The 22,951-nt window shown below is 40.2% G+C and overlaps 1 protein-coding gene across 1 annotated transcript in view; it reads left to right on the forward strand.

The window, feature by feature from the left end:
- Positions 1–14,181, forward strand: part of PCSK5 (proprotein convertase subtilisin/kexin type 5) — a 292,051-nt gene extending 277,870 nt beyond the window's left edge. The window contains exons 29-37 of the mRNA XM_054178077.1: positions 470–665; positions 2,901–3,118; positions 4,138–4,374; positions 4,866–5,096; positions 6,172–6,349; positions 9,275–9,492; positions 11,191–11,306; positions 12,885–13,071; positions 13,658–14,181. Of these exons, the coding sequence (XP_054034052.1) occupies positions 470–665; positions 2,901–3,118; positions 4,138–4,374; positions 4,866–5,096; positions 6,172–6,349; positions 9,275–9,492; positions 11,191–11,306; positions 12,885–13,071; positions 13,658–14,061 (1,985 nt within the window). The 3' untranslated portion in view covers positions 14,062–14,181. The remainder of the gene's footprint in view (positions 1–469; positions 666–2,900; positions 3,119–4,137; positions 4,375–4,865; positions 5,097–6,171; positions 6,350–9,274; positions 9,493–11,190; positions 11,307–12,884; positions 13,072–13,657) is intronic.
- The last annotated feature ends 8,770 nt before the right edge of the window (positions 14,182–22,951 follow it).

Raw genomic sequence — 22,951 nt, forward strand, 5'->3', positions numbered from 1 at the left:
TTATGTATCCTACAAAATTTCAGGGAATATTTTCATTGGTGCTCACTAGAAAGTTCTTTGACAGCTTAAAGTACAGGCAGGTAATCAGATAATAACCAACTGTCAGGTACCAGCTAGGAATTAAGCACTTGTACTTGGTAATACATGTTAATAGTTATTAGCTGGATGTTGATCCTTCTCTCTTTTTTCACTCAAAAGTTGTAGATATCATGCAGGAATTACTAAATAAGGATTTGTTCAGGAATATGTACTAGATAATTGTGAGGACTACTTCTAACCTTACATTTTAGTGAAAACAAAGGAAACTGTTTAGAGACATGGCTTAAAGAATGTTCTATTCATGTTTTCAAGCACCAAAAACTTATATTTTGCGGAAGTCAAAAGGTTTTTTAATGGCTATCCAGGGCAAGAAGCTTTTAAATGTATTTCTAATTAGAGACTTTCCCCACTTGGGTTGATCTTTTGCCAGGAAAATTTCTTATCCATGATACCTGTGTTTCTGTGTGCCCTCAAAAAACTTTTGGCAACATTGCAAGTGGAAAGTGTGAGAGGTGCATGGATGACTGTGAGGTGTGCTCCGACTATTGGCATTGTCAGAAGTGTCAGGCTGAACAGGATCAGCTGCTCTTCCTCCACGAGGGCAGATGTTTACAGGAATGCCCTGAGTAAGTATCTCTTGTTGGATAACTGTTCCATATTTTCTTACCATGCAACTTTTCTTTAAAGTTCACATACATTACAGAACTTTCAAGGGAGATCTAACCTAGGCTACCTGAAACTATCATAAGTTAAAATTCATTTTCAGTTGGTCTGAATAAACAATATTTTCTCTTGCTTTGATACAAAGTGAAAAATCAAAACTAGACATGAAATTGTATGACAGTTGAAACAGCTTCCATTGGCTTCAGTAGAAACATGGTAGTTCAGCATTTTTCCTTATGGTGACTGAAAATAAGGTTCTAGTCATTCTCCTAATTGTTCCTTCCTCAAAGTAGTACAGAGAAAGGGTGTGAACCCATAAAGTGAATGTATCAGACCTCATATATAGAAATACAGGGCTGAGTGGTGTGTTTCTATCTTTAGCTTGTATTCTTTTCCCTGAAATAAGTAGAATTCATAAAGAAAGATTCCCATTTGATTGTAATGGATATTAGGTCAGGCACTTGAGTAGATCAGATTTTCTTGTTCCATTTCTGTGGTATTTTCATAAGCATTTGTCATATCTACATATGCACATGTCCTCTGTGCTATGCAGTATGTAGGTCTTCTTTGCTTAACCTTTTTCTTTAGAAAAATGTGCAGATCCTGCTATTTTTATGGTTAGTACAAATTCTCTACTTTCCTAATAACATTTTCAAAGAAGTCAAAGGGGGCAGTGGAACAGATTCTGATCATCAAGTGACAGAGTAAGTACAAAGTAATTGCACTAAAGCAAAACTAGACTAAAATTAGTCTAGCATATTAGAAATTTTGTTTTAATATCAGAAATTGTGGCATACAAGCAAAGATAATATTGTGTTATTTATATGTTTGTTCTCAGTACTCATTCTGCACAGTTATCCCATACAGGGTAAATATAACAAAATGAAACCTTTTCATGTATCACTAGTCTTTTCAGCTGTTATTATCCCCTTTTTTTTCAAATTCCAGACTATGAATGATGGCTTCCCAGATATCACTCAGCAAAGTACACCAGAATTAAACTCTGGTTTCACTCTCTGAGGCAAAGTTTGTGCATCATGACTACTCTCAAATGGGTTGGAGGATTGGTTTTTTGTCATTTGTTTGCTTTGGGTTTTTTTTCTAGTTTTGGGACATGTGATGGGATGGAAAGTGATGACTTACCATACTGATGATTTCAGACAGAATTTTGAAAGAGTGGTCTATCTGAGTACTCACGACTAGAACAAGAGAAGACAGGACTGTAAGAAATAAATGCTGCATCACAACAATGGTTAGGAGTAAAAATGAGAATAGATGGCAGCCACAGCTCTTTCTATCTTTTCTCTAATCTTGCTTCTAACACATCTTCTCAGTCTTTCTTTGGAAATATCCTTTTCAAAAATGAAAGGAGAAGCACCCCTCTACAGGGAAGAATGAGCTTGTCAGTATGAAGAACATGTTCTGGGACTACTTTCTATGTCAAATTCTTCCTTAATTTTCACCAATGTCTATATACACATGAATTAGTAATCATCTCAAAAGGGGGACTTTTTGGTCCTTTAATCTTCTAAAGTGTTGCTTTTCAGAGTGTAAGCATAGTGGATTGCATCCAGCCACTGCTTTTATCCCTCTCCTCCTGAAATACAGGCACTTTTTTTTTTTTGATGTATTTTCATGACTAATAACAGACACCAGTAAAACATGCTGCCACTTCACTACCTACAGCTTGCTGTCATGAAAAGCAGGTGCTGCTTAAGCATCCTGGGTTTGTGTTTGTTTGGGTTTTTTTTAAACACAGGCCTCCTTATTCTTCCTTATCTTTGTACTTCCAGGGTTTTCTCTTCTCATTCTTCTCTCTAGTGCTCAGGTTATACTTCTTCTTCTCTTATACGAACATTGAGGGTCAGCTGTACTGAAATTGCAGCTTTCTTTTTCCCGAACATTATAGATCCTTCTATCTTATGTAAGAGGGAAATCAAGAAATAAGAAAGTCTGTGCATCTGTGGGAGAGTATGTACAAAGGAAGGCCAGATTCCCTTCATTGCACTAACTGTACACACTTTCTGCTTGCAGGCAGAGGAGGGCTAAGTGGAGGATGAGCAACAAATTCTGTGAGAAACCTGTTCGATCTAGTGAAATGTGCACAAAAAAGTCTCATATATACTTATAACTCGTATATCCTGGATTCTTTGATATGTTGACTGAAAGTTTGCATTTTGTTTGTTTTTATTCAACAGGGGCTATTTTAATGATTCTGAGACTTGCAAGGAATGCAGTGGATCCTGTAAGACATGTATGGGAAGTGCAACTAAATGTCTGTCCTGCAAAAGTCCTCTGCTTCTAGAGCAGTGGAAATGTAAACCTGCCTGTTCAGAGAAGCATTTTGCCTCTGAAGGAGTCTGCAAACACTGCCCTGAAATGTGTCAAGAGTGCATTCATGATCAAATATGCAAAGGTATTATAAAGAACTGGTCTCGACGTGTCTAAATTCAATCTGGATCTGTCTAGAGACAGATTGATCTAAGGACAGACCGATCTAAGGACAGACCTGAAAAGAAATTCTATAGTGATCAAAAATAATAAAAAAGAAGAGATGTATATGTCATTGCTAATCTCTAAGAGGCTAAGCCATCCATGCATTATGATGAAACTCAGCCTAAACCATTAATTTGTAAGGGTTTTGCGTGGCTTTGCCCATTCCTGCTGTTCTTCAGAGATTCCCGCTGGTTGGATTCTATTTCTGGCCTAGCATATCCATGCCTAAATATATGCATATACATTGACATCAGTGTGAAATAAAGGCTGCTTCTTTCCTAGGCTGGCTCAACTTTACATCTCTTTATCTTTTTTGCAAATGACTACTCATGGTACATAATGAAATCTCTGCAGTGAAACCAATTAGGAAAACCTTCAATACCCTGGTGAATCTGAATATCCTCACAAAAATACTGAGCAAGCCATTTTGCAAACATAAACAAAAGATCATAAACAAAGCTATTAAACTAAACAAAGCTATTAGACTGAGTACTCAAAACAAAATTAGCAGCTGAATCCCAGCTCTATACAAAGGCAACCAACCAGGTCCATATACTCCAACCAGACTCACATGTTAATAGTAAACCAAACAAAACTTCAGATGTGGATATCCCTGTTGTTGCAGGAAGTTCATAATGCAGATACCGTATCTCAGTCAAAGCATGGTTTGGTTAGCAACAGCAAGGCTGAACAGGTGACTCTGCTTACTCAGTCTCTTGTAACACAGAAGATGCCATGTGAGGGTTGGGCCATTATGGGCAGTTTGGCAGAAAAAAATTTCAAAAAACTCATCACTACCTTCCCAAGCTGTGCTCTTGTGGTCTGTTATGACAGGCACTACAGAATTTGTGATTTCCTAGGATTTCTTCACTCCTTCACTTACAGAGCTCAGTATTTACATTGCCCTTTTGCTTACCTGTTGTTCACTGTCCTTTGTAGAGTGCATGGATGAATTCTTCCTGCATGAGGGTAAGTGTGTACAAGACTGCCCTTCTCAGTTCTATGCTGAAGACAAGCACTGCTTTCCCTGCCATGCAGACTGCAAGGATTGTGAAGGGCCAGACTCAGATGACTGCACTGACTGCACCATGGACTCCTTTGTCCTCTATAATGGCATGTGTTTTGAAGAGTGCCCTGAAGGGACTTACTATGAAGAAGCCACTGAAGACTGTCAAGGTTGGCAACTTTTGTTTTCCCCAGAACCCTACTGAGATAGAAGTGGGTCTGGCTAAAGACAATCCAAAAAGGGCCTATGTGTACCCACTTCTGTTACTATCAGTGTCTTAGAAACAGAGGACATAGCTAATGCAGAAAAATAACAAGGCCAAACTCAGAACAGCAACAACTGGGAAAAGCCAAGAGAGAAGTGTCAAAGTTAAATGTGTTTACATTAAAAGCAACCACTCTGGTAAAGTGCTGAACCTTGCTGGAAACAGCATGTTGTAAAACACTGTTCAGTGAGAGCAGAACAAATGCAAAAGGAAACTCAATTGCCTGTGTAAGATTCAAAACAGTAAAAGATTTGACTGTACCAAAGCAGAGCTTTTGCTCTGTTTCCCTCAGCCACTCAACCTGAGGTAATGACTGCCTTTTTCAAAATTAAAGCAGAAATAATAATCTGAAATGCAGCGAGAAATAATTATATTCTTTCTGTTTGTCCATTCCAGCATGCAACAGGACATGCCAGACTTGTTCTTCTTCCACTGCCTGCCTCACTTGCAGAAATGGCCTGATGCTGAACAATTATGGGCACTGTGTGGCATCTGGACGCTGCTCTCATACCGAGTACTATGTTGAGAAGACTCAGAACTGCAAGCCTTGTCATAAGAAATGCTTTCACTGCTCAGGACCCACAGAACATCAGTGTCTTAGCTGTGCAAATAACCACTATCTTTTCAGTAAGTGTCTTGCTCCTGCGAACACAGAAAGCAAGAAATAGGCAAGTTTCTGTCAAATTTATGAAACACCTCTGCCAATCTAAATACTGCAAAATTGACTGGACGAGTAGATAGCTTGTGTGGAGATAGCTTGCCTGGAAACTCTTTGTGAGACTGGGCTTGCCACTCACAGAGGCCAAAGCTCAACTTTTAAGTCCCAGCAAACTCCATGGCTAAGAAGAACTTGTGTGTTTCATTTACTCACTATGTATTTTTCTTCTTGTTTCCTACAAGGAACTTAAAAAGACAAGAAGGATATCCTTTGGTTTTTGTTTGTTTTTATTAACTGCTCTCACAAAGAGCTCAGATTGTCATGCTGACTGCTTTAATCCCCATGGAGATTAAAGTTGCAACCTGGGCATCAAAACTATACAAACAAGGTAGCTAATGAGTACAAACTACTAATGAGTAATCAGCACTGTCTTAACTTGATGTACTTGCAGTTTGTTGCATCAGTCCTAATTTCTCATTCAAAATCCTTAGTCTAATGGCTCACTGAAATCTCAGTGAAAATGTGGGATGTACCTGGCACATTTGGCAGCATTACAAACATTTATACTGATAACGTAAAGCAGCAGCCACAGACAGTGTAAAGACCAATGAACAGATGTCACTAAATCTTAGATATGCCATCAGATTCAACACATACAAGGAATACCATGATGTTTGTGCTTAGACTGAACGCTAAGAAAAAATATAATGAAGATAGAAAGTTTCCTAACTGCTAATTCTTCTTTTGTGTATTCTGAAAGAAATCACAGTTGCTGGTTATTATTATGCATTATGCATTTACATTTCCTGAAGATAACAAATTACCTGTTCTGAAGAGCCTGGTAATATGCATAAAATGTAGAAATTAAGACTAACACACTGGCAAGAGCTATGAGAAACAAAAAATAATTTCTGTATCTCAAGATACTCTTTTCTTGTTTGGATACGTGCTCTCTGTTTACAGAGTGTTTTTTATCACAGGTATATGAGATGTTTGATATGAATAGTGAAAACGCTTTGTAATTATGCATTGTTTTCTGTTCAGATACAACCTGTGTTGAAACATGCCCAGATGGGTATTACGTTGACAGCGATGAGGGACAATGTTACCCCTGTCACAGAGCTTGTGCCACTTGCACCGGAAAACACAGCTCACAGTGCCTTTCCTGCAAACCAGGGTGGTACAGACAAGGAAAAGGATGTGTAAACCAGTGTCCAGAAGGGTAAGGTCCAAGATCTTTAGTTAAGGGCTACATCACAGAGAAAGCTTTGAGAAATTAGATGAATCTCTCCTATACTACATCAGAGTAAAATAGAACAGAGTTCCACTTTCAAGTGAAAAATTCTTATGTTGTCCCAGTATAGAGGTAGTGGAACCCCATCACTCACAGTAAAAAACTATTAAGTTGGTGGCCAAACTGGGACAAGCTTGATATGGTGTGACCATTCTTACAATCCAAGGAAGCTCTTATGTTTATCTAGAACAGTGTGAAGCAGAATAGATATACTAAGTTACTCGACTTAGGTACAGGAAGCAGTGTAAATTCCTTTAAGCCACCTTGCAGCCTCCTCTTAACCTGAAGTTTAGATGATGTTACTTTCATTTTGCATTAAGTGAATGTTTATAATGAAGCATAATGAAACTATTAAAACATCTTTCAGCTGAAGCCTTATAATTCTAGACCCCAACTTCATTAAGACATGTCTAATTTCAAAATATGAATTCACTGTGCTTTTGTGACTATGTCTCAGAAATTCAAATTTGGGAAGTGGATCTTCCCTTTTGGTGCAGGCCCATACTGGCTGTTACATAGACCTATCATCTTGTTAAAATTGGAAGTCTCTAATGATCACATCTTAACAAAACTACAGTGCAGAAACTCTTCTTTTTCTCTGATGGCACATCTTAGGTGAACACTGTTCCTCTGCTTGTATTCTTTAGCTAAGCCTGTTTGTCCACTGAAAGGAAATAAAATTTCTGAATTTCCATCTGACAGCAGGTCAGCAGCAGCAGTGAGGTATTCAGTACTTATCCAACATCTCCAGGGTATGTCTTGCAAAGCCAAAACAGAGCTGAGGTTTTCTGACTGCTGCCCGTTTATAAACTTACATTGTGCCTGAATTCACCCTAGATTTTAGAAATCTTTGTTTTCTACACCCTCAATGTGCAAAGTCTTCCTTTAGAGTTGTAGTCCAGTGGCCAACAGGAATTAAACAAAAGGAATTCTATTTTCACTGAGATTGCAAATGTTTACTACGATCACATCAATATCACTTTTACACACTGATGTAATCACAGTAAAAGCTCGTCTTGGTCCAGAGAGGGAAAGAGACTCAGTTCTTTTGAATATTCCCGTGTTGTGAAATGAGAGGCACAAACGAGGCCAAAATATCAACAGCTAGACTATTTATTACACAAATAAAGTGGATGGATCAGAAGGGGAGAGAGAGAAAATAGAGAGAGAAGAGGAAAGGTATTATATTACCACACCCCTCACCCCCCACAAGACAGTTTGAGTCTGTGAAGGAAAGGTGCTGCAGGAGATCACAGTATCACAGTATCACAGTATCACAGTAACTAAGGTTGGAAGAGACCCCAAGGATCATCAAGTCCAACCTGTTCCAACAGACCTCACAACTAGATCATGTCAGCAAGTGCCACATCCAATCTCCCCTTGAACACCTCCAGGGACGGCGACTCCACCACCTCCCTGGGCAGCCCATTCCAATGACGAATGACTCGCTCAGTGAAGAACTTTTTCCTCACCTCGAGTCTAAACCTCCCCTGGCACAACTTGAGACTGTGTCCCCTTGTTCTGGTGCTGGTTGCCTGGGAGAAGAGACCAACCCCCTCCTGTCTACAACCACCTTTCAGGTAGTTGTAGAGGGCAATGAGGTCGCCTCTGATCCTTCTCTTCTCCAGGCTAAACAATCCCAGCTCCCTCAGCCTCTCCTCATAGGGCTTGTGCTCAAGGCCTCTCACCAGCCTTGTTGCCCTTCTCTGGACACGTTCAAGTGTCTCGATGTCCTTCTTAAACTGAGGGGCCCAGAACTGGACACAGTACTCAAGGTGTGGCCTAACCAATGCAGAGTACAGGGGCACAATGACCTCCCTGCCCCTGCTGGCCACACTATTCCTAATACAGGCCAGGATGCCATTGGCCTTCTTGGCCACCTGGGCACACTGCTGGCTCATGTTTAGGCGGGTGTCAATCAGCACCCCCAGGTCCCTCTCTGTTTGGCAGCTCTCCAGCCACTCTGACCCCAAGATGTTGGGTCTGCAGAGAAATGGTGCTGAGGCTGTGGCTCTGGAAGAGATGTGGTCCTCTGAGCAGCCTCTTCAGCTCCATGAGTTGCAGCAGGCGGAACTTAGGGCATGGAGAGAGGGTTTGGTCTGCTTCTTCCAGGCTACATGGCCTCTTTTCTTTGGAGCAGCCTTTTCCCAGGCTTTTCCTTCTCTCGTGCTTTCTTTCTCAGCAGCATGGTCCTTCTCCTGTGTTTTCCTTCATCTGTGTTTTTGGTTCTCCGTTTTTCTTCTACTAAGCCAGTAGTTGCTCAAGTCTTTTATACAGTTTTTAAGTCCCTGGCAATGTGTCCAGGTATTGTGCCTCAGGAAATCAGGGGCCAGGAAATTATCCTTAGGTAAGTATCCAGGTATGGTTCCCCAGGAAATCTTTCTGTGTATTCCTGTGTGTTTGGGCAGGGGTCTGGATGGGGGGGGGGGGTGGGGGGGGGTGTCCGCCTCCTCCATCTCCATCTACCTGCCCACACACTCATTACACATCAGGAAACAGGTGGTGAATCCATTGTCTCACCATCCTCCCTTTCCAGGGTACTTGATGGGTGGAGATTATCTTGTTTTATGCATATTCCCAAAGGTGGCCTCAGTCCATTGTTGTGAGGCCAGCTGTGGTCCAGTGATTGATGTTATCTTTGCACCTTCCAAGAGTCATTCCAGTGGCTCTGCCCAACACACATCAGCTATTGTCTGGGCAAGCAGCAAGTGATTTTATCTTTGTTGAGTCACAGCAGGAGAGACAAGCTTTTAGTCTCCTCCAAAGCTAAGGATGATATTTTGTTTTCCTAGAAAAAAAAAATTAAAATAGATTTGGCCTTATGTAAAGTTATAACTGTCTGATGTGCTTCAGATACTATGCACAAAATTCCACTGGATCATGTGAGAGATGCCACAAGGGTTGTAAGGAGTGTATGGGACCTCAACCCACAGACTGCCTTTTCTGTGATGCATATTTCTACCTGCTGCGCTCCAAGAACAAATGTGTTAGCTCTTGTCCTGAGTATTTCTATGAAGATGAGGACAACAATGTCTGTGAAAGATGCCATCCTTCCTGCCAAACTTGTGAAGGTAAAAGCACATGCTCTGCTTTGATTTAAAAAAAAACAAAACCATTATGAAAACACGTGCCAAGGGTTACCAAAACATGTTCTTACTTTTATCTACTCTATGCCCCAAGGTCTGGAAACTCTTCACAAACATACCACATACAGTGCTACTGACTGTCCATAATCTAAGTAGCTACAGTGGGTGGTGCAGACCCCTGTTGAAGCTGCCAGGCTCTCCCTGGCTGTAGGCAACTTTCTGTGCCTGCCAGTCCACACTGCCACCTTTTAGAGTATTGATTGATCAATATCAAAGCAAGGAAATGGATTCCTGTCAAGCTTCCTGCAGAGCTGCCTGCAGCCAGGGAGCATAAGAAGTGTAAAGATAGTCACTTGAGTCTAGATGCCAAGTCAGTGAAGAGAAATAAACAGAAAATAGCAGCAAAGACTCTTCTGTCAACCAGGCCTCTCACAGAGATGCTCACCAAATTCAAAGAAAAGGGCTCTGTTGGTTGCAGAGGTGGGCCTCCTTTCTGACAAAAATACTGAATGACTGAATATCTCAGTCTTTGGGCTGTCCTCTTCTTTCTGTCTGGAATCAGATGATAGCTAACACATGTCATTCTGCAGCTTACACCACACCATACTGAAACATTTGAAATTTGTTTTGGATAGTGGATATACTGAATAGCACAGATGGCTAATTGCATCATAACAATATGTAAAACTGGATATGACTCATAGAGTGAAGCCACTCTTAAGAACTATTAAAATGCAATTCTATAACAACATTGCAACAAGCATCAGAAATATTTTGGCTTGGATTTAGGACAAAAGTTTAGCCATTCCAATTTTTAGTGTACTTACATAATTTTTTACTTTATTTGGACAGATTTTGTATCATTATTATAGAGATGTTAAGACAAAACAAACCAGTAGGTCTTCTGAAATATGAATGCACTGCTGACGTACAAGCAAGGAATTGTTTTAGTGTCTCTTGTTTCTCAAGTGGGGGAAGACAAACCCAACGTTGCCTGGAAGAAGGATGATAACTTCAGTTGTTTAACTAGTACTAATGTGAGCTATTTCCATTTCTTCGAGACAGTGGCAGAAAATGCCTTCTAATTGCAGCAAAATGAGCAGGTGCATCTTAACGTGTAGGACAAACCCTTCACGTCCATGTTTCACAGAAATACTGTGTGCAGCTTCTATCTTCAAAGAGTCTCCAACACACTAATTGCATGTAATGCTGTGCCTCCACCTAGTGAAGAACTTTTTCCTATTTAAATAAAGGCTTTGTTTTGCTGTTCAAACATAAACATGATGTAATTAATTGTGGTTTGAAATAGGTTAACTAGCAGGCCTAGTAAGTATTGGGATGGTGAAGGGTAGCATTTGGCCAAGAGTCCCCACATGTTGACTTCAATGCATTGACCCAATTGATTTTCCTGTATGTCTTGGGAGTTTCCCTGTACAACTGATTCCCTTAACTTTTCATTACTATCAAAGCACATAAGAAATACAATTTGCAGACTTATAAAACCTCAAGGCCAGGCCCAAGATCTTTTTTATTCCAGCATCCTCATGCAAAACTCCTCACTGCTGATTCTTTATGCTGATAAATATAGTTTTCTTTGGTGACAGTTGTCAGTATAATTTTTAAAGGAAGGCAGATGACATTTTTTTTCCTGTTGCAATATTGTTGTTTTATTTGCTTTCCTAGGAAAGGGAGCATTCCACTGCACATCTTGCGTATGGAGCTACAGTTTATTAGCTGGAATGTGCAACTCAGACTGCCTTGTTGGAGAATACAAAGTCCAGGAGACACCAGGACAAGAGGTACCTAGTTGTAAGGCATTTTATTCTGTGATTCACATGCTGAAATTCAAATTCTGAACACAGTCCAAACAACACAGAATATATATTCTCTACATTTTGAGGCTGGTTACATTTTTCCATATCTTGGCAGAAGCAGCATTCTTTCTGAGGCTGTCAACTATACAGCAATCCTCTAGCAGTAAATATAAAGGCACAGCTATGTCAGTGATGATACCAAAGCCATGTCAACAAAACCAGCTATATTAGTACTGTTTTAGGTTTGTGTGTTTTTACTTCCAGTATAATTGAGATTTCCTCATGGATTTCAGCAGCTTTGTCTGTAAGAAATCGTATCACATTCCTGACTGACAGCTCTGCTGGCAGAAATAGCTAGTAGAGGGACAGGCTGAGTTAACAGAGCTTTATATTTAGTAGAGTAGGACTACAATTACAGTTGGGTCTGTGCCACAAGTCTGGGCACTCCAGCTTCCAGATTTCCACACCAACAGTCTTTCAAAGATGTTTATTTGAGAATATATCAGCAAGGCAAGCCAGCTGGCCTGGGATGCTGCATACCCTGGAGTCTGGTCTGGAATGTCCCCTTAGCCGTGCTGCTCCGTATCTGTGAGCCTGAGAAAACAGCTTAAGAGCTGGGGACCACAGAGGTCTGCAGTTCTCTGCAAGAGTTTTAAGTATGAGAAACTGGACCTCTTCTTATGACCCTCCAATCTTGCCCGTGTTCTGTGATTCAGGGCCAGCAGACTTGCAGGTCTGAGAATGAATTTGATGAAAGGTTGCTGGAGTTTCCAGATCCTCACAGTGCGTATGGGGTCCTGATTCCATGGCAGAAAAATACAGGGGTTTTTTTGTTGTTTTTTTTTTTTTCTTCCCAATAGGCCAGGAATTGTGAACATTAGAAACCCTGAAATACCTGAGCTCAGAGCATACTGCAAAGCAGATGCGACAATAATGGTCTCTGGTAGTTTCTGTACACAGAAGCTCCCAGGAGCCTATCTGAAATTTGAGTAACAGACATCCACCTAAGCTGTTTCTGTAAAACAGAACCAACACAATCTAATAAAAATCTGATTTGCTAGAAAGTTTCCAGCCAGCTTTATTCCTTATTTCTGCTCTTTCCCAAGTTAGAAAGGAAATTCTTTCTCAGATGCCTTTTTAATTTTTTTTATGTCATATTGCTTCCCACATGTCAGTTTTCTTAATTACGCTCTTGAGTACACATCTTGAAGCTACTTTACCATCGTTCTTTACCAAAGAAGTATATAGATCTGCTAGCTTGAGACTATCAAAACAAAACCATACTTTCTGGCCAAAGAGCTTGCAGTCTGAAACATTTTATTATGCAGTCTAGCCCATGAGACCTGCAATCTCCTACAGTACCTTCACCCCTATGAGCAAATCACCAAGAACCCAGGGAATATAAATCAAATTTTAGTTTTCCTACTCACTATTATGTTTTGCCATTGACAACTGTGGTGCCCAGAAGTGACAACCTAGACAATGACTGGCAGGACAGAATTATCAGGTCAGGTCCAAAGAATATAAAATGAAATGTGCATTGCTTGTGTTCTGTGTTTGAAGAACGATGAGCCAAAGTGTGAGAGATGTGACAGCTCATGCACTGAATGCAAGGGACCTGGGCCTTTCAACTGCACAGTCTGCCCAGTCAGCATGCAACTTTACCTGGAGAAAAGCCGCTGCCTGCCCTGCTGCAGTGGCTCTGACCTGGCAGGTACTTCAGAGTGCTGTGACTGCAGTGAAACACAAGGTAGGACCATGCTGAAGCGCAGTATTCAAGCTGAAGGGCTTTATGACTGACTAGGCTAACATTCAAAACTCAAAAGATAAATAGATCAAAATCATTGCTGCTGACACACAGCATATCCCTACTGCTCCATCCCTAGAATAGGAAGTGCTTTGTACAAACAGCAGTCGTGGCTGATGTGGCACCTGGTTTCACTCACAGCTATTGTGTCCAAAGGCCAGGCATTTCATAAGCTATGTGACTAGAAAGTGTTTGCTTCAATGGAGAGCCACCTGAATAATTGCATTTCAAACTCCTTGGTTCAAAATATGTTTGTGTGCCTGTTGCTCCACTTCTCTCTGGTTATTTTTAATCTAATAAAGCAACATAGCTATCCCATCCTTATGTATCATGACAGATACAAGAACACAGTTGTTATCCTGGAGCAGTATTTAGTCAAATGCATTTAAAAATGTAAGCAGGCCTACAGGTTACACTGGGCTTTTTCAAGACTTATACCTATCCCACCTTACACATGTACAAAAGCTCATTTAATTTTCTGCTTCTTTTTTTTCTTTCTTCTTCTTTATTTTTTTAACTGCTGATACAGATGACTGTGTATTACAAACCACTTTACCACCTGAAAGGGAAAGCAAACCTACTTTCTTTATAATTACCTGCATTTTACTTCTCCTTGTCACTGGAGCCATTGTATTCATCTGGAGAAAATCACAAGCTAAAACCCAGCCTGTCAATAAAGGTGGGTATGAGAAGCTGACAGATCATTCCAAAAGTTTTCCTTCCTATGTGAGCAACTACCACGAGAGTCCCAACTACCAGGAAGACCAAGTGATTGAGTATAGAGATCGGAATAATGAAGATGATGATGAAGAAGATGACATTGTGTATATGGGCCAGGATGGCACAATTTATCGCAAATTTAGATACGGATTTTTGGAGGATGATGAGGATGATGAGCTTGAATATGATGATGAATGTTACTCATATAGATGATTCCTTATTAATTTATGAAATTCCTGGTTTGTGGCTTTTCCTATTAAATTACAGCAATTAAATATGCTTAGCTACTTCTTGGCATGCTGAGCTCAAGAATTCAGCTAACAGTTAATGCAAGAGCAGAATGGTTTCTGAAAAAAAAACAATTTGTAATGCTTTACATAAATCCTTGCTAGGCTTTTAAGTAGCACTTCAGTTGTAAGGTCATTAAGAGCCTGTGTTCCTGTGTATTTCTATGGAGAGTAAATCCCTTCCCACTATGTATTTATGTGCATTATAAATAATACAAACTCTGCTTCAAACAATGCAGACATATTTACTGAGAATCTTGCCAACCATAAGATGCAAGTATTTATCTACCTGATGAATGCCACGGGGATAGAGCACCAGTAGTATACTACTGTGTGATTATAATTACTTGGCAATTCATAATACAATAGACAAGTCTGCTGACTTTACCCAGATTTTCTTTATCATTTGCTTCATCTGTATTCCTCAAAGTCATCATGTTCCTTTCACTCTTATACTTCCCAATGTAATTGTGCATCTATGACACAATGTTTAAAGTTTTCTGATTGTGACTCCATATTGTATTCACAGCTTTTATGAATCATAACTATTTTATATATCAACTTCTCATTAATCTTTATTATGATGTTTGTCAAATAACCTGTCATTGTACACCCAAACTTCTGGGTTTGTTGTGTAAGGAAAATTTGGTGTGTAAGTATGCCCATACACACAAAAAGGGACTCCTTTTGTCTTTTTATCTACCTTCTTAGTGATTTAAACAAAGAAGATTTATTCAAACAGCTTTTCTATTTCTGTTCTAAATGGCTCAGGATTTTCAGACAATGGCAAATGGAGTAATCAGCACTTGCCAGGTAGGCAATTTAAAGGAACACAGCAATACTGTGCATTTTTTAATTATTATTACAGAAATACAATTTATTGTACTAAAGACAAGGCTGTTCTCTATGGTCCTTCATGGCAAAAGAATAAATTCTTTGCCCCAAACTGTCTTGAAAACGTTATTTGTCAAGTCTCATTCACTCTCAGAGTTCCTTTATATTTCCAGTAAGAAGCTGCTCCAGAACTGTAAATCAATTACTTAGTGTATAAAAGTTCTAGTCCCCTTACCTAAACAGGCCACAAATCTCCCCTGGAACAAAAGGTGATGAAAGTTCTCTAAACATCACACCAGCAAGTAGGGCCTTCTACTTATAATTTATCTTACATATTTCTTTTCTCTTCAGAAAAAAATAGAATAATATTAGGAGGAAAAAACATAGCCCTATATAGACAGATTCATTTTCAAATGTAGAATTATGAGGACATAGGGGAGCAAAATAACAAACAAAAATAAAGAAAAAAAATTAGTGGAACTGATTTTCAGACATATTTTAGTGTTAGACAGTTCAAGCAAACTTTGAATGTTTGGGGTTTTCTGTCAACATTTTTTGGCACTCACCCCTAGGAAGCTTTTCATAGGACTGAGACACCTAACTGATGAAAGCACCCTAGGAATTCAGTCATTGACAGAAGCCTCCTTAGGCACAAAACTTTCAGGATACCAATACTGCCAATAACTCTTACTATTATTCAACAAAGCAGTGATTGTCACAGATCAAAAAAGTGTGCCCAGCAGGTCTAAGGACGTTCTTCTCCCACTCTGCTCTCGTGAGACTGCACCTGGAATACTGTGTCCAGTTTTGGGCTCTCCAGTTCAAGAGAGACAGGGACCTGCTGGGGAGAATCCAATAGAGAGCCACTTGAGCACCTCCCCTATGAAGAAAGACAGAGACCTGGGCCTGTTTAGTCTTGGGAAGACTGAGAGGGGACCTCATCAGTGTGTATAAATATCTGAGGGGTGGGTGTCATGTGGAGGGGGCTGTCTTGGTCCAGAGAGGGAAAGAGACTCAATTCTTTTGAATATTCCAGTGTTATGAAATTAGAGGCACAAATGAGGCCAAAATATCAACAGCTAGACTATTTATTAACAGAATAAACAGAGAGGGAGAGAGAGGGGGAAAAAATAGAGAGAGAGAAGAGGGATAAAGAAGTGGAAAGGAACTATATTACCACACCCTTCACCCCCCAAGACAGTTTGGGTCTGTGGAGAAAGAGTGCTGCTGCTTTGGTGTGGAGGAGAGGTCATCCTTGTTGGCTGTGCTGTCCTCTGAGCAGCCTCTTCAGCTTCATGAATTGCAACAGGTGGAACTTAGGAGATGGAGAGAGGCTTCCTCCTGGTCTGCTTCTTCCAGGCTACATGGTGATGTCTCTGTCCTTTTCTCTTCTGGTATTTCCTTTGTTTTTCTTCAGAGCGGCATTGCCCAGGTGTTTTCTTTCTTCCAAGCCAGTAGCTGCTCAGGTCTTTTATACAAATTTTTAGGTATGTGTTCAGGTGGTGAATTCATTGTCCTTTGCACCACCCTCCCTTTCCAGGGTAGCTGATGGGTAGAGATGGTCTTGTCTATGCATATTCCAGAGAGTTGTTACCAGTGGCATCTGCCTGATACACAGCAGAGCAGCAGAGGTGATTTTATCTTTGTTGAGTCACATCAAAAGAGACAAGATTTAGTCTTTCACAAGGGCCAAGCTCTTTTTTGTGGTGCACAATAATAAGACGAGGAGCAACAGGTACAGGCTTAAACACAGAATATTTCATCTCAACACAAGGAGAAACTTCTTTACAGTGAGGGTGACAGAGCACTGGAACAAGCTGCCCAGAGAAGTTCTGGAGTCTCCTTCTCTGGATGCACTCAAAACCTGTCTGGATGCATTCTTGTGTGGACTAACCTAGGCGATCCTGCTTTGGCAGAGGGGTTGGACTCGATGATCTCTGGAGGTCCCTTCCAACCTCTAATGCATTGTGATACTGTGATACTTCCAAGAATTGCTACAAAGGCACAATAAGAATTAAAAAAGACACCAACTATTATCTCCACATATTAATTTGGAAATTATTTCTAAAAAGGATACTAATCAAAGTATCAGGGCATCAGAGGTATCAAAATAGTACAAAGTTTAACAACTTCCTCCCTGTCATTCACTTCCTGAATTTCAGTGAACACTTTCTCAGAAGGCAATTACACAAGTAATTTCTTGTCGTATGCACACTCATCTAGGCAGAAGTATCTATATCACATTCCAGTTATTCAATACGCAACAGTTATTTCCTGTATTTCAATCATAATAAATAGCTTCAATTAAAATGACAACTGCAATCATGACAGATGTATAGGATAAAAAAAATAGGAACAATCATGAATTTTTCTTGTTACTATTTTTTAACTATTGGCTTACTGCACCACAGGTAAATTTTTTATTCAATCAACATAAACATTTCGTAAGCTGTCCGGATTGGGGAATGACACAAAACTATGAAAAGTGTTTGGAATAATACTCTCTCTCTGAAGCACTGACAGTGTTCATTGAAGTATTTAACTCTCCACATCTTAGGGCATAACAGGTCAAAACTACATTTAGTCTCGTTCCACATGTGCTAAGATCTTGAAATGTTTGGTAACATTTAGATTCATGGATTTTCTATAAAGCCCCAAAACAGCCTTCTACTCCTTTTGCATGATTAGTTAAATGATCAAGTAGCACAAACAAACTTAAGTCATCTTGTGTGATTTTAGTGTTTGGTTTCAATCGCCATTACCTGAAGAGGTTATTGCAGTAATATCAGTAGGGAGCTAAGCACCATACAGCCACTATCTCCCTTCCCCCACACTCCCACAGCTGGACTGGGAAATAAGAATGGAAGAATAAAAACAAGAGAATGTGTGTATCAAAATAAAAATATGTTAACTATCAAATGAGAAGTGGAAGAAAGAGAGAAGGCCCTGATGCTGTGCAAGTACTGTTCAGGAACTCCTAAAACAGCCTCTGTTGTATTCACTGTTTTGAGCACAATTCTGAAACACAGCATCATGTAAGTTGCTATGAAAAAAGTTAACTCCATTCCACTCAAACCTAGTACACACATATATCGTCACATCAAATGATACATGATACATGATAAGGCTAAGAAAAGACCTCCAAGAGATGAAAAAAACAAGCATAGTTTTGCTTAGCAGTTTATTGTTTTGCCTTCTGGTAGATGAAAGAAGTTGTCCTTTTTGCGTTAAGTTGTTCTGTCAATCTAGCTGTCTTCTTACCTCTTCAGTGTGTTTCTTGATTTGCTGAAATTAACGCCTCTGAACAAAAACCAACATTAAAAAATCATAGTATTTAAAAGTTGCTCTGAATTCTGAACACAATAGCAGAGCCAGAATATAGTTATGAAGTTGGAAAAGGCGATATTCGCGTGTTTCTAAAATGACTGCCTTTGCATGCACTGCACTTACTAATGCTGTAAACTACTTCTTGATGGTTCCAACACCGCTCAAGCTTTTAACTCTGCCTTGATCATGATTCTGTATATTAAGCACCACATCTATGAATTCCACCATTTAAGAGAAGCATTACTGGAAAATCATTACAAATAACAAATCTTGTACTTTCAATGTGTATAGATTGCAGAGAATGAAATGTCAATAGGACCTTTAGGTCTAGGAGTCTCATAATCACTGAACTGAACACATCTATTAAGTTTATGTTTATCTAGTTATCAGCACAATAGGCAACAACCACTTTGGAAATATGAATTTTACTTTCAGAAGTACTTAAGTAATAGTGGAAAAGGCAAAAGATTATTTTTTTTTTAATCTACAGCTCTTTGTCCTATGCTTACTGAACAGTTTTCTGAGAATTTTCTTTATTCCTTCCCAGAACACAAAGATAGGAGATGGATACCAAATATATTTCTAAGAGCAAATGGAATTTCTAGTCTCATTTATGGATCAAGTTTACTTCTTTGAAGTCAATCTCTGGTTGTGTGTTATAATCAAAATACTACACACAGCGAAATTCTTACCACTGATTTCTTTATATTCTTATAGAAAGGACTCCATCCTTTGATTTCCACCCATCAAAACCACTTTATGAATATTTCCATTTCCAACACAGGCCCATTCATAGCTGTTACAGTTGAAAGGGAAATGTCAGCCTAGTCACTGACTGCAAAGAAATAAAATAAATCACTGTGATGGGTTGAGGCCAACCCCCCCTCCCCACCATGGGCAAAAATGAGAATCAGACAGATTGGCAAAAGAGTGGTGGGAAAGTTTAAATGGAAAGCAGTGAATGTTTACAGAGAACCAGAAGCATAGTGACAAAAAAGATCCCAAAGCACAGCCAGAAATATCACAGCCCCGCCTGAGGGTACACCCAAAACCCCCAGGGCTCTTTCTTCCCCCTCCCCCCGCCACTGCTAGGCTAATCTCAGCTGGCCAGGTCTGAGATTGCCCTTCCCCCCAGGCTTGGGCCTAGCCAGGTCCAAAAGGCTGAGAGACACTCCCTCCAGTTACCAGGTGGTGGCAAGGGAAGAAAAGAGGAAGTGCCAGGACCCCCACTGATGTCTTATAGGGGAGCAGGGCATTTTGGGATTAAATACCTGGCTTCCTGTGTCCACACACAGGGCTGGACTCCTTCGGGAGAGAGGAAGTGTTCCTCATGTGGACACAGAACGGGGCACCTGGCCCAAACTGCTACAATGACCATTGGATGTGAAAATAAAAGAATAGAATAGAATAGAATAGAATAGAATAGAATAGAATAGAATAGAATAGAATAGAATAGAATAGACCAGGTTGGAAGAGACCTTCAAGATCATCGTGTCCAACCTATCATCCAACACCACCTAATCAACTAAACCACGCACCCAAGCATCCTGTCAAGCCTCGTCCTGACACCCCCAGCGACGGCGACCCCACCACCTCCTCAGGCAGCCCATTCCAATGGGCAATCACTTCTACAAATATATTAATAGCAAGAGGAGGGGCAAGGACAACCTCCACTCCTTGGTGGACATGGAGGGCAATATGGTAACAAAAGATGAGGAAAAGGCAGAGGTACTTAACACCTTATTTGCCTCAATTTTTGATAGCAGGACAGATTGTCTTCCAGACAACTGGCCTCCATAGCTGGCAGATGGAGTCAGGGAGCAAAATAGTTCCCCTGTAATCCAGGAGGAAGTAGTTAGAGACCTGCTCAGCCACTTGGATCCCCTCAAGTCCATGGGACCATGTGGGATTCATCCTAGGGTGGCTGTGGTGGTTAGGCTGTGTGCTGGCCTGGATGCCACTGCACAGGCCACACTTGGGAGGTCCCAAAAGAGTCCAGCCCAGTGGGTTGTCACAGAAAATAAATTTTGTAAAAAAACAGGTGACTTGGGGAAAATGTTCTGCTGATCCTAGCAAGCCTGCTGTTAAAACAAAAAAACACCACACAAGCAAAAAAACTCAAGATAAATAACACAGCAAAAACATTGTGGAATGAAAATTCAGAAATAGCATATTAGTGTTATTTCTGAATATAATAAGTACTGCCAAATTCACAGAAAGTTGATAAAATTACACTATACATTAAAGAAAAAATATGGTTAAGTCTGAGTAGATGTTGAAAGCTTCATGACAAAGAAAGAGGGAACTAAAGATAAGAATCTAACTCTGTTAATGTAATATTGAGCTTTAGTTACACACTCCTGCATTGATACCAATTTGTTTGGTTATGTTGGAAGAAAAATGTTGATATTTTCACAGAAATAACCAGGATATGATTTAGATCAGGTCATTGCAATCACTGTAGCAGAAACACAGAGCAGCAGATTGACCATCCCTGATGATACAAACTCTGCCCAAATAGACCAGGCACAGAGCTGATATATCTGCAGATACATGAAAATATTGCAAAATATATGTCATAGTCCTGCTGGTTGTCCATAGCAGTAAGACATTTGTGAGAAAATCTGAGCCAGAAAATCTGAGCCAGTCACTTATGTGAGGAGCAAGTGAATTCATGCTAAATTCTATGAGTGTATACTGATCTCTTTAACATGTGGATTAAAATGGTGAGCAGCAAAGCAGCCAGCAAGCTTGAGCTGTGATTTGCCCTACAGACAAAGAATACTTGGTTGATTTCAAATAGTTAAGAACTGATAATGCTGTTAGGACTTTAAGTGCATTAAGAGTGGATGTAAACTTGACAGCTAGTGCAGTCCTCTTATATGCAGCAGATTCAAAATTACCTTCTCCTACTTGTCAGCTTACAGGAGATGCATCAGCAAAACTTTCAGGCTTTTCATATCAGACAGAAATTCATATCAGAAAGAAATGTACAAGCACCTTAGAAGGCACCTGACATCAATATTAAAAATTCTGCTCCAGGACTGCAGCCCCCTTGGCCTGCAAGGTGATGATGGAGTTGCCTCTCTGTTTCTTCCCTCGGTGAGTGTTGTGCTAGAATAAGGGGTCTCATCACACATTTCATGGGGAGCAAGAAGAGTTAGGGTGCCAAGAGGAGCCCAGTTTTTAAAATATTTAACCTTGTAGCTATTTAAAGGCTTTTAAATTCTTCATTCCTTTAAAATTCATGTTGCCATGAAAAAAATCTGATTACACACCTTTGGTTACAATAGTTTTTCTCCTAAGCACGTGTGCAGGCCTAGTGCATGCAATATATTACGCTTTAGGGGACCCTGAGTGAAACAAGCTGATTTCTCAGCTGAGGGTTGTAGACTCACACCAGTACTATGTTGTACATTGTCATTATCAGGAGCATTTTGAGTTTGAAACACAGTCACCTGAAAGATAGAATTAAATACTTCATTCTCTGAAGCCTTATTTCAGTTTCTTCCTCTTTCCAGTTCAATTTAAGGTGGGAGGAAAAAAATGTTTTTAAGTTGTGTTTTAAGGGTTTTCAGGTTAATCCATGTCTCAAAAATGTCAAAGGCCTTTAGTTTGTTGCGGGACTACAGAAAAATACATTATAGAGTGGCCAAAAACTTGCACAGGGCAGTTAAGGAGTTTCGGAAGAGCTTCTCCCGTAGCATAGCCTACATGCAGTTCCTATGCTCTAGCAGATGGTGGTGTCTTCCACCTAGCAGACGGTAGCGGCTTATTGCAGCATAGTTAAACCGTGCGGTGCCAGCAGTAGCTCTCAGAACAGTGAAGATTATCGACACTGTAGGGGAATCCCCTCTGATTCTATAAAGTAAGTGGTATCTGAGGTCAGCTACATCTGGCCTCTCGTCTCCACACTGGATTGTCAGTGATAAGTCTTTTCAGTGCATATACCAAGGATGTATTAATCTGTGATCATCAGGGAATGCATGGGTCTTCTCAGCATGCTGCTCTTCCTTTCAGAAAGCTCTGACAGCAATACTTCTGTATGGCATGTGGCAGTTTCAACCAAGATTAATGCTTTGAGTAAAGCCTTCTTTGCACATGCCTGCCATAAAATTGCTCAGCCTGTTTGACCATTTTTGCTTCATGCATCATTTCATCTTTACACATTTTCCCTGTTCTACACCTTCCTCTGCTGTAGAACAGGCCATCTAGTGCAGACTGCTGTGATACACATAAAAATGGAAATTCATCTGCTGCAGCTTCATACTCATATCTGTATATTAATGTCGCACCATAAGTCATGTCTCTCTCTAGGCAAGACCAAGCTCTGCAGGAAACTAAATTCTGGCATATTGTCTTCAGATGGCCAGAAACTCCACTTTTTTATTTCTACAGTGTCTGCACAAATAATTGATGGGTACTGTCCAGGACAAATGGGTGCTGTGTATGACAAATGCACACGGTGAACAGCATTTACATCAACCTGGTAGCTTAAAACCACCATAAGATTAGTGTATGCTATCTGTCAAAACTCCTGACTACTGCCAATGAGCATGGAGCAGCTGCAGTGCAAATAAGAACCGGATCTCTTGTGTCTGCCCTCTTTTGTGTCCTTACACTTTGCAAATTTTTTGCAAAGTTTGTTGAATCTG

The sequence above is a fragment of the Dryobates pubescens genome, chromosome Z, assembly GCF_014839835.1.
Source record: "Dryobates pubescens isolate bDryPub1 chromosome Z, bDryPub1.pri, whole genome shotgun sequence".
In the NCBI taxonomy this organism is placed as follows: Eukaryota; Metazoa; Chordata; class Aves; order Piciformes; family Picidae; genus Dryobates; species Dryobates pubescens.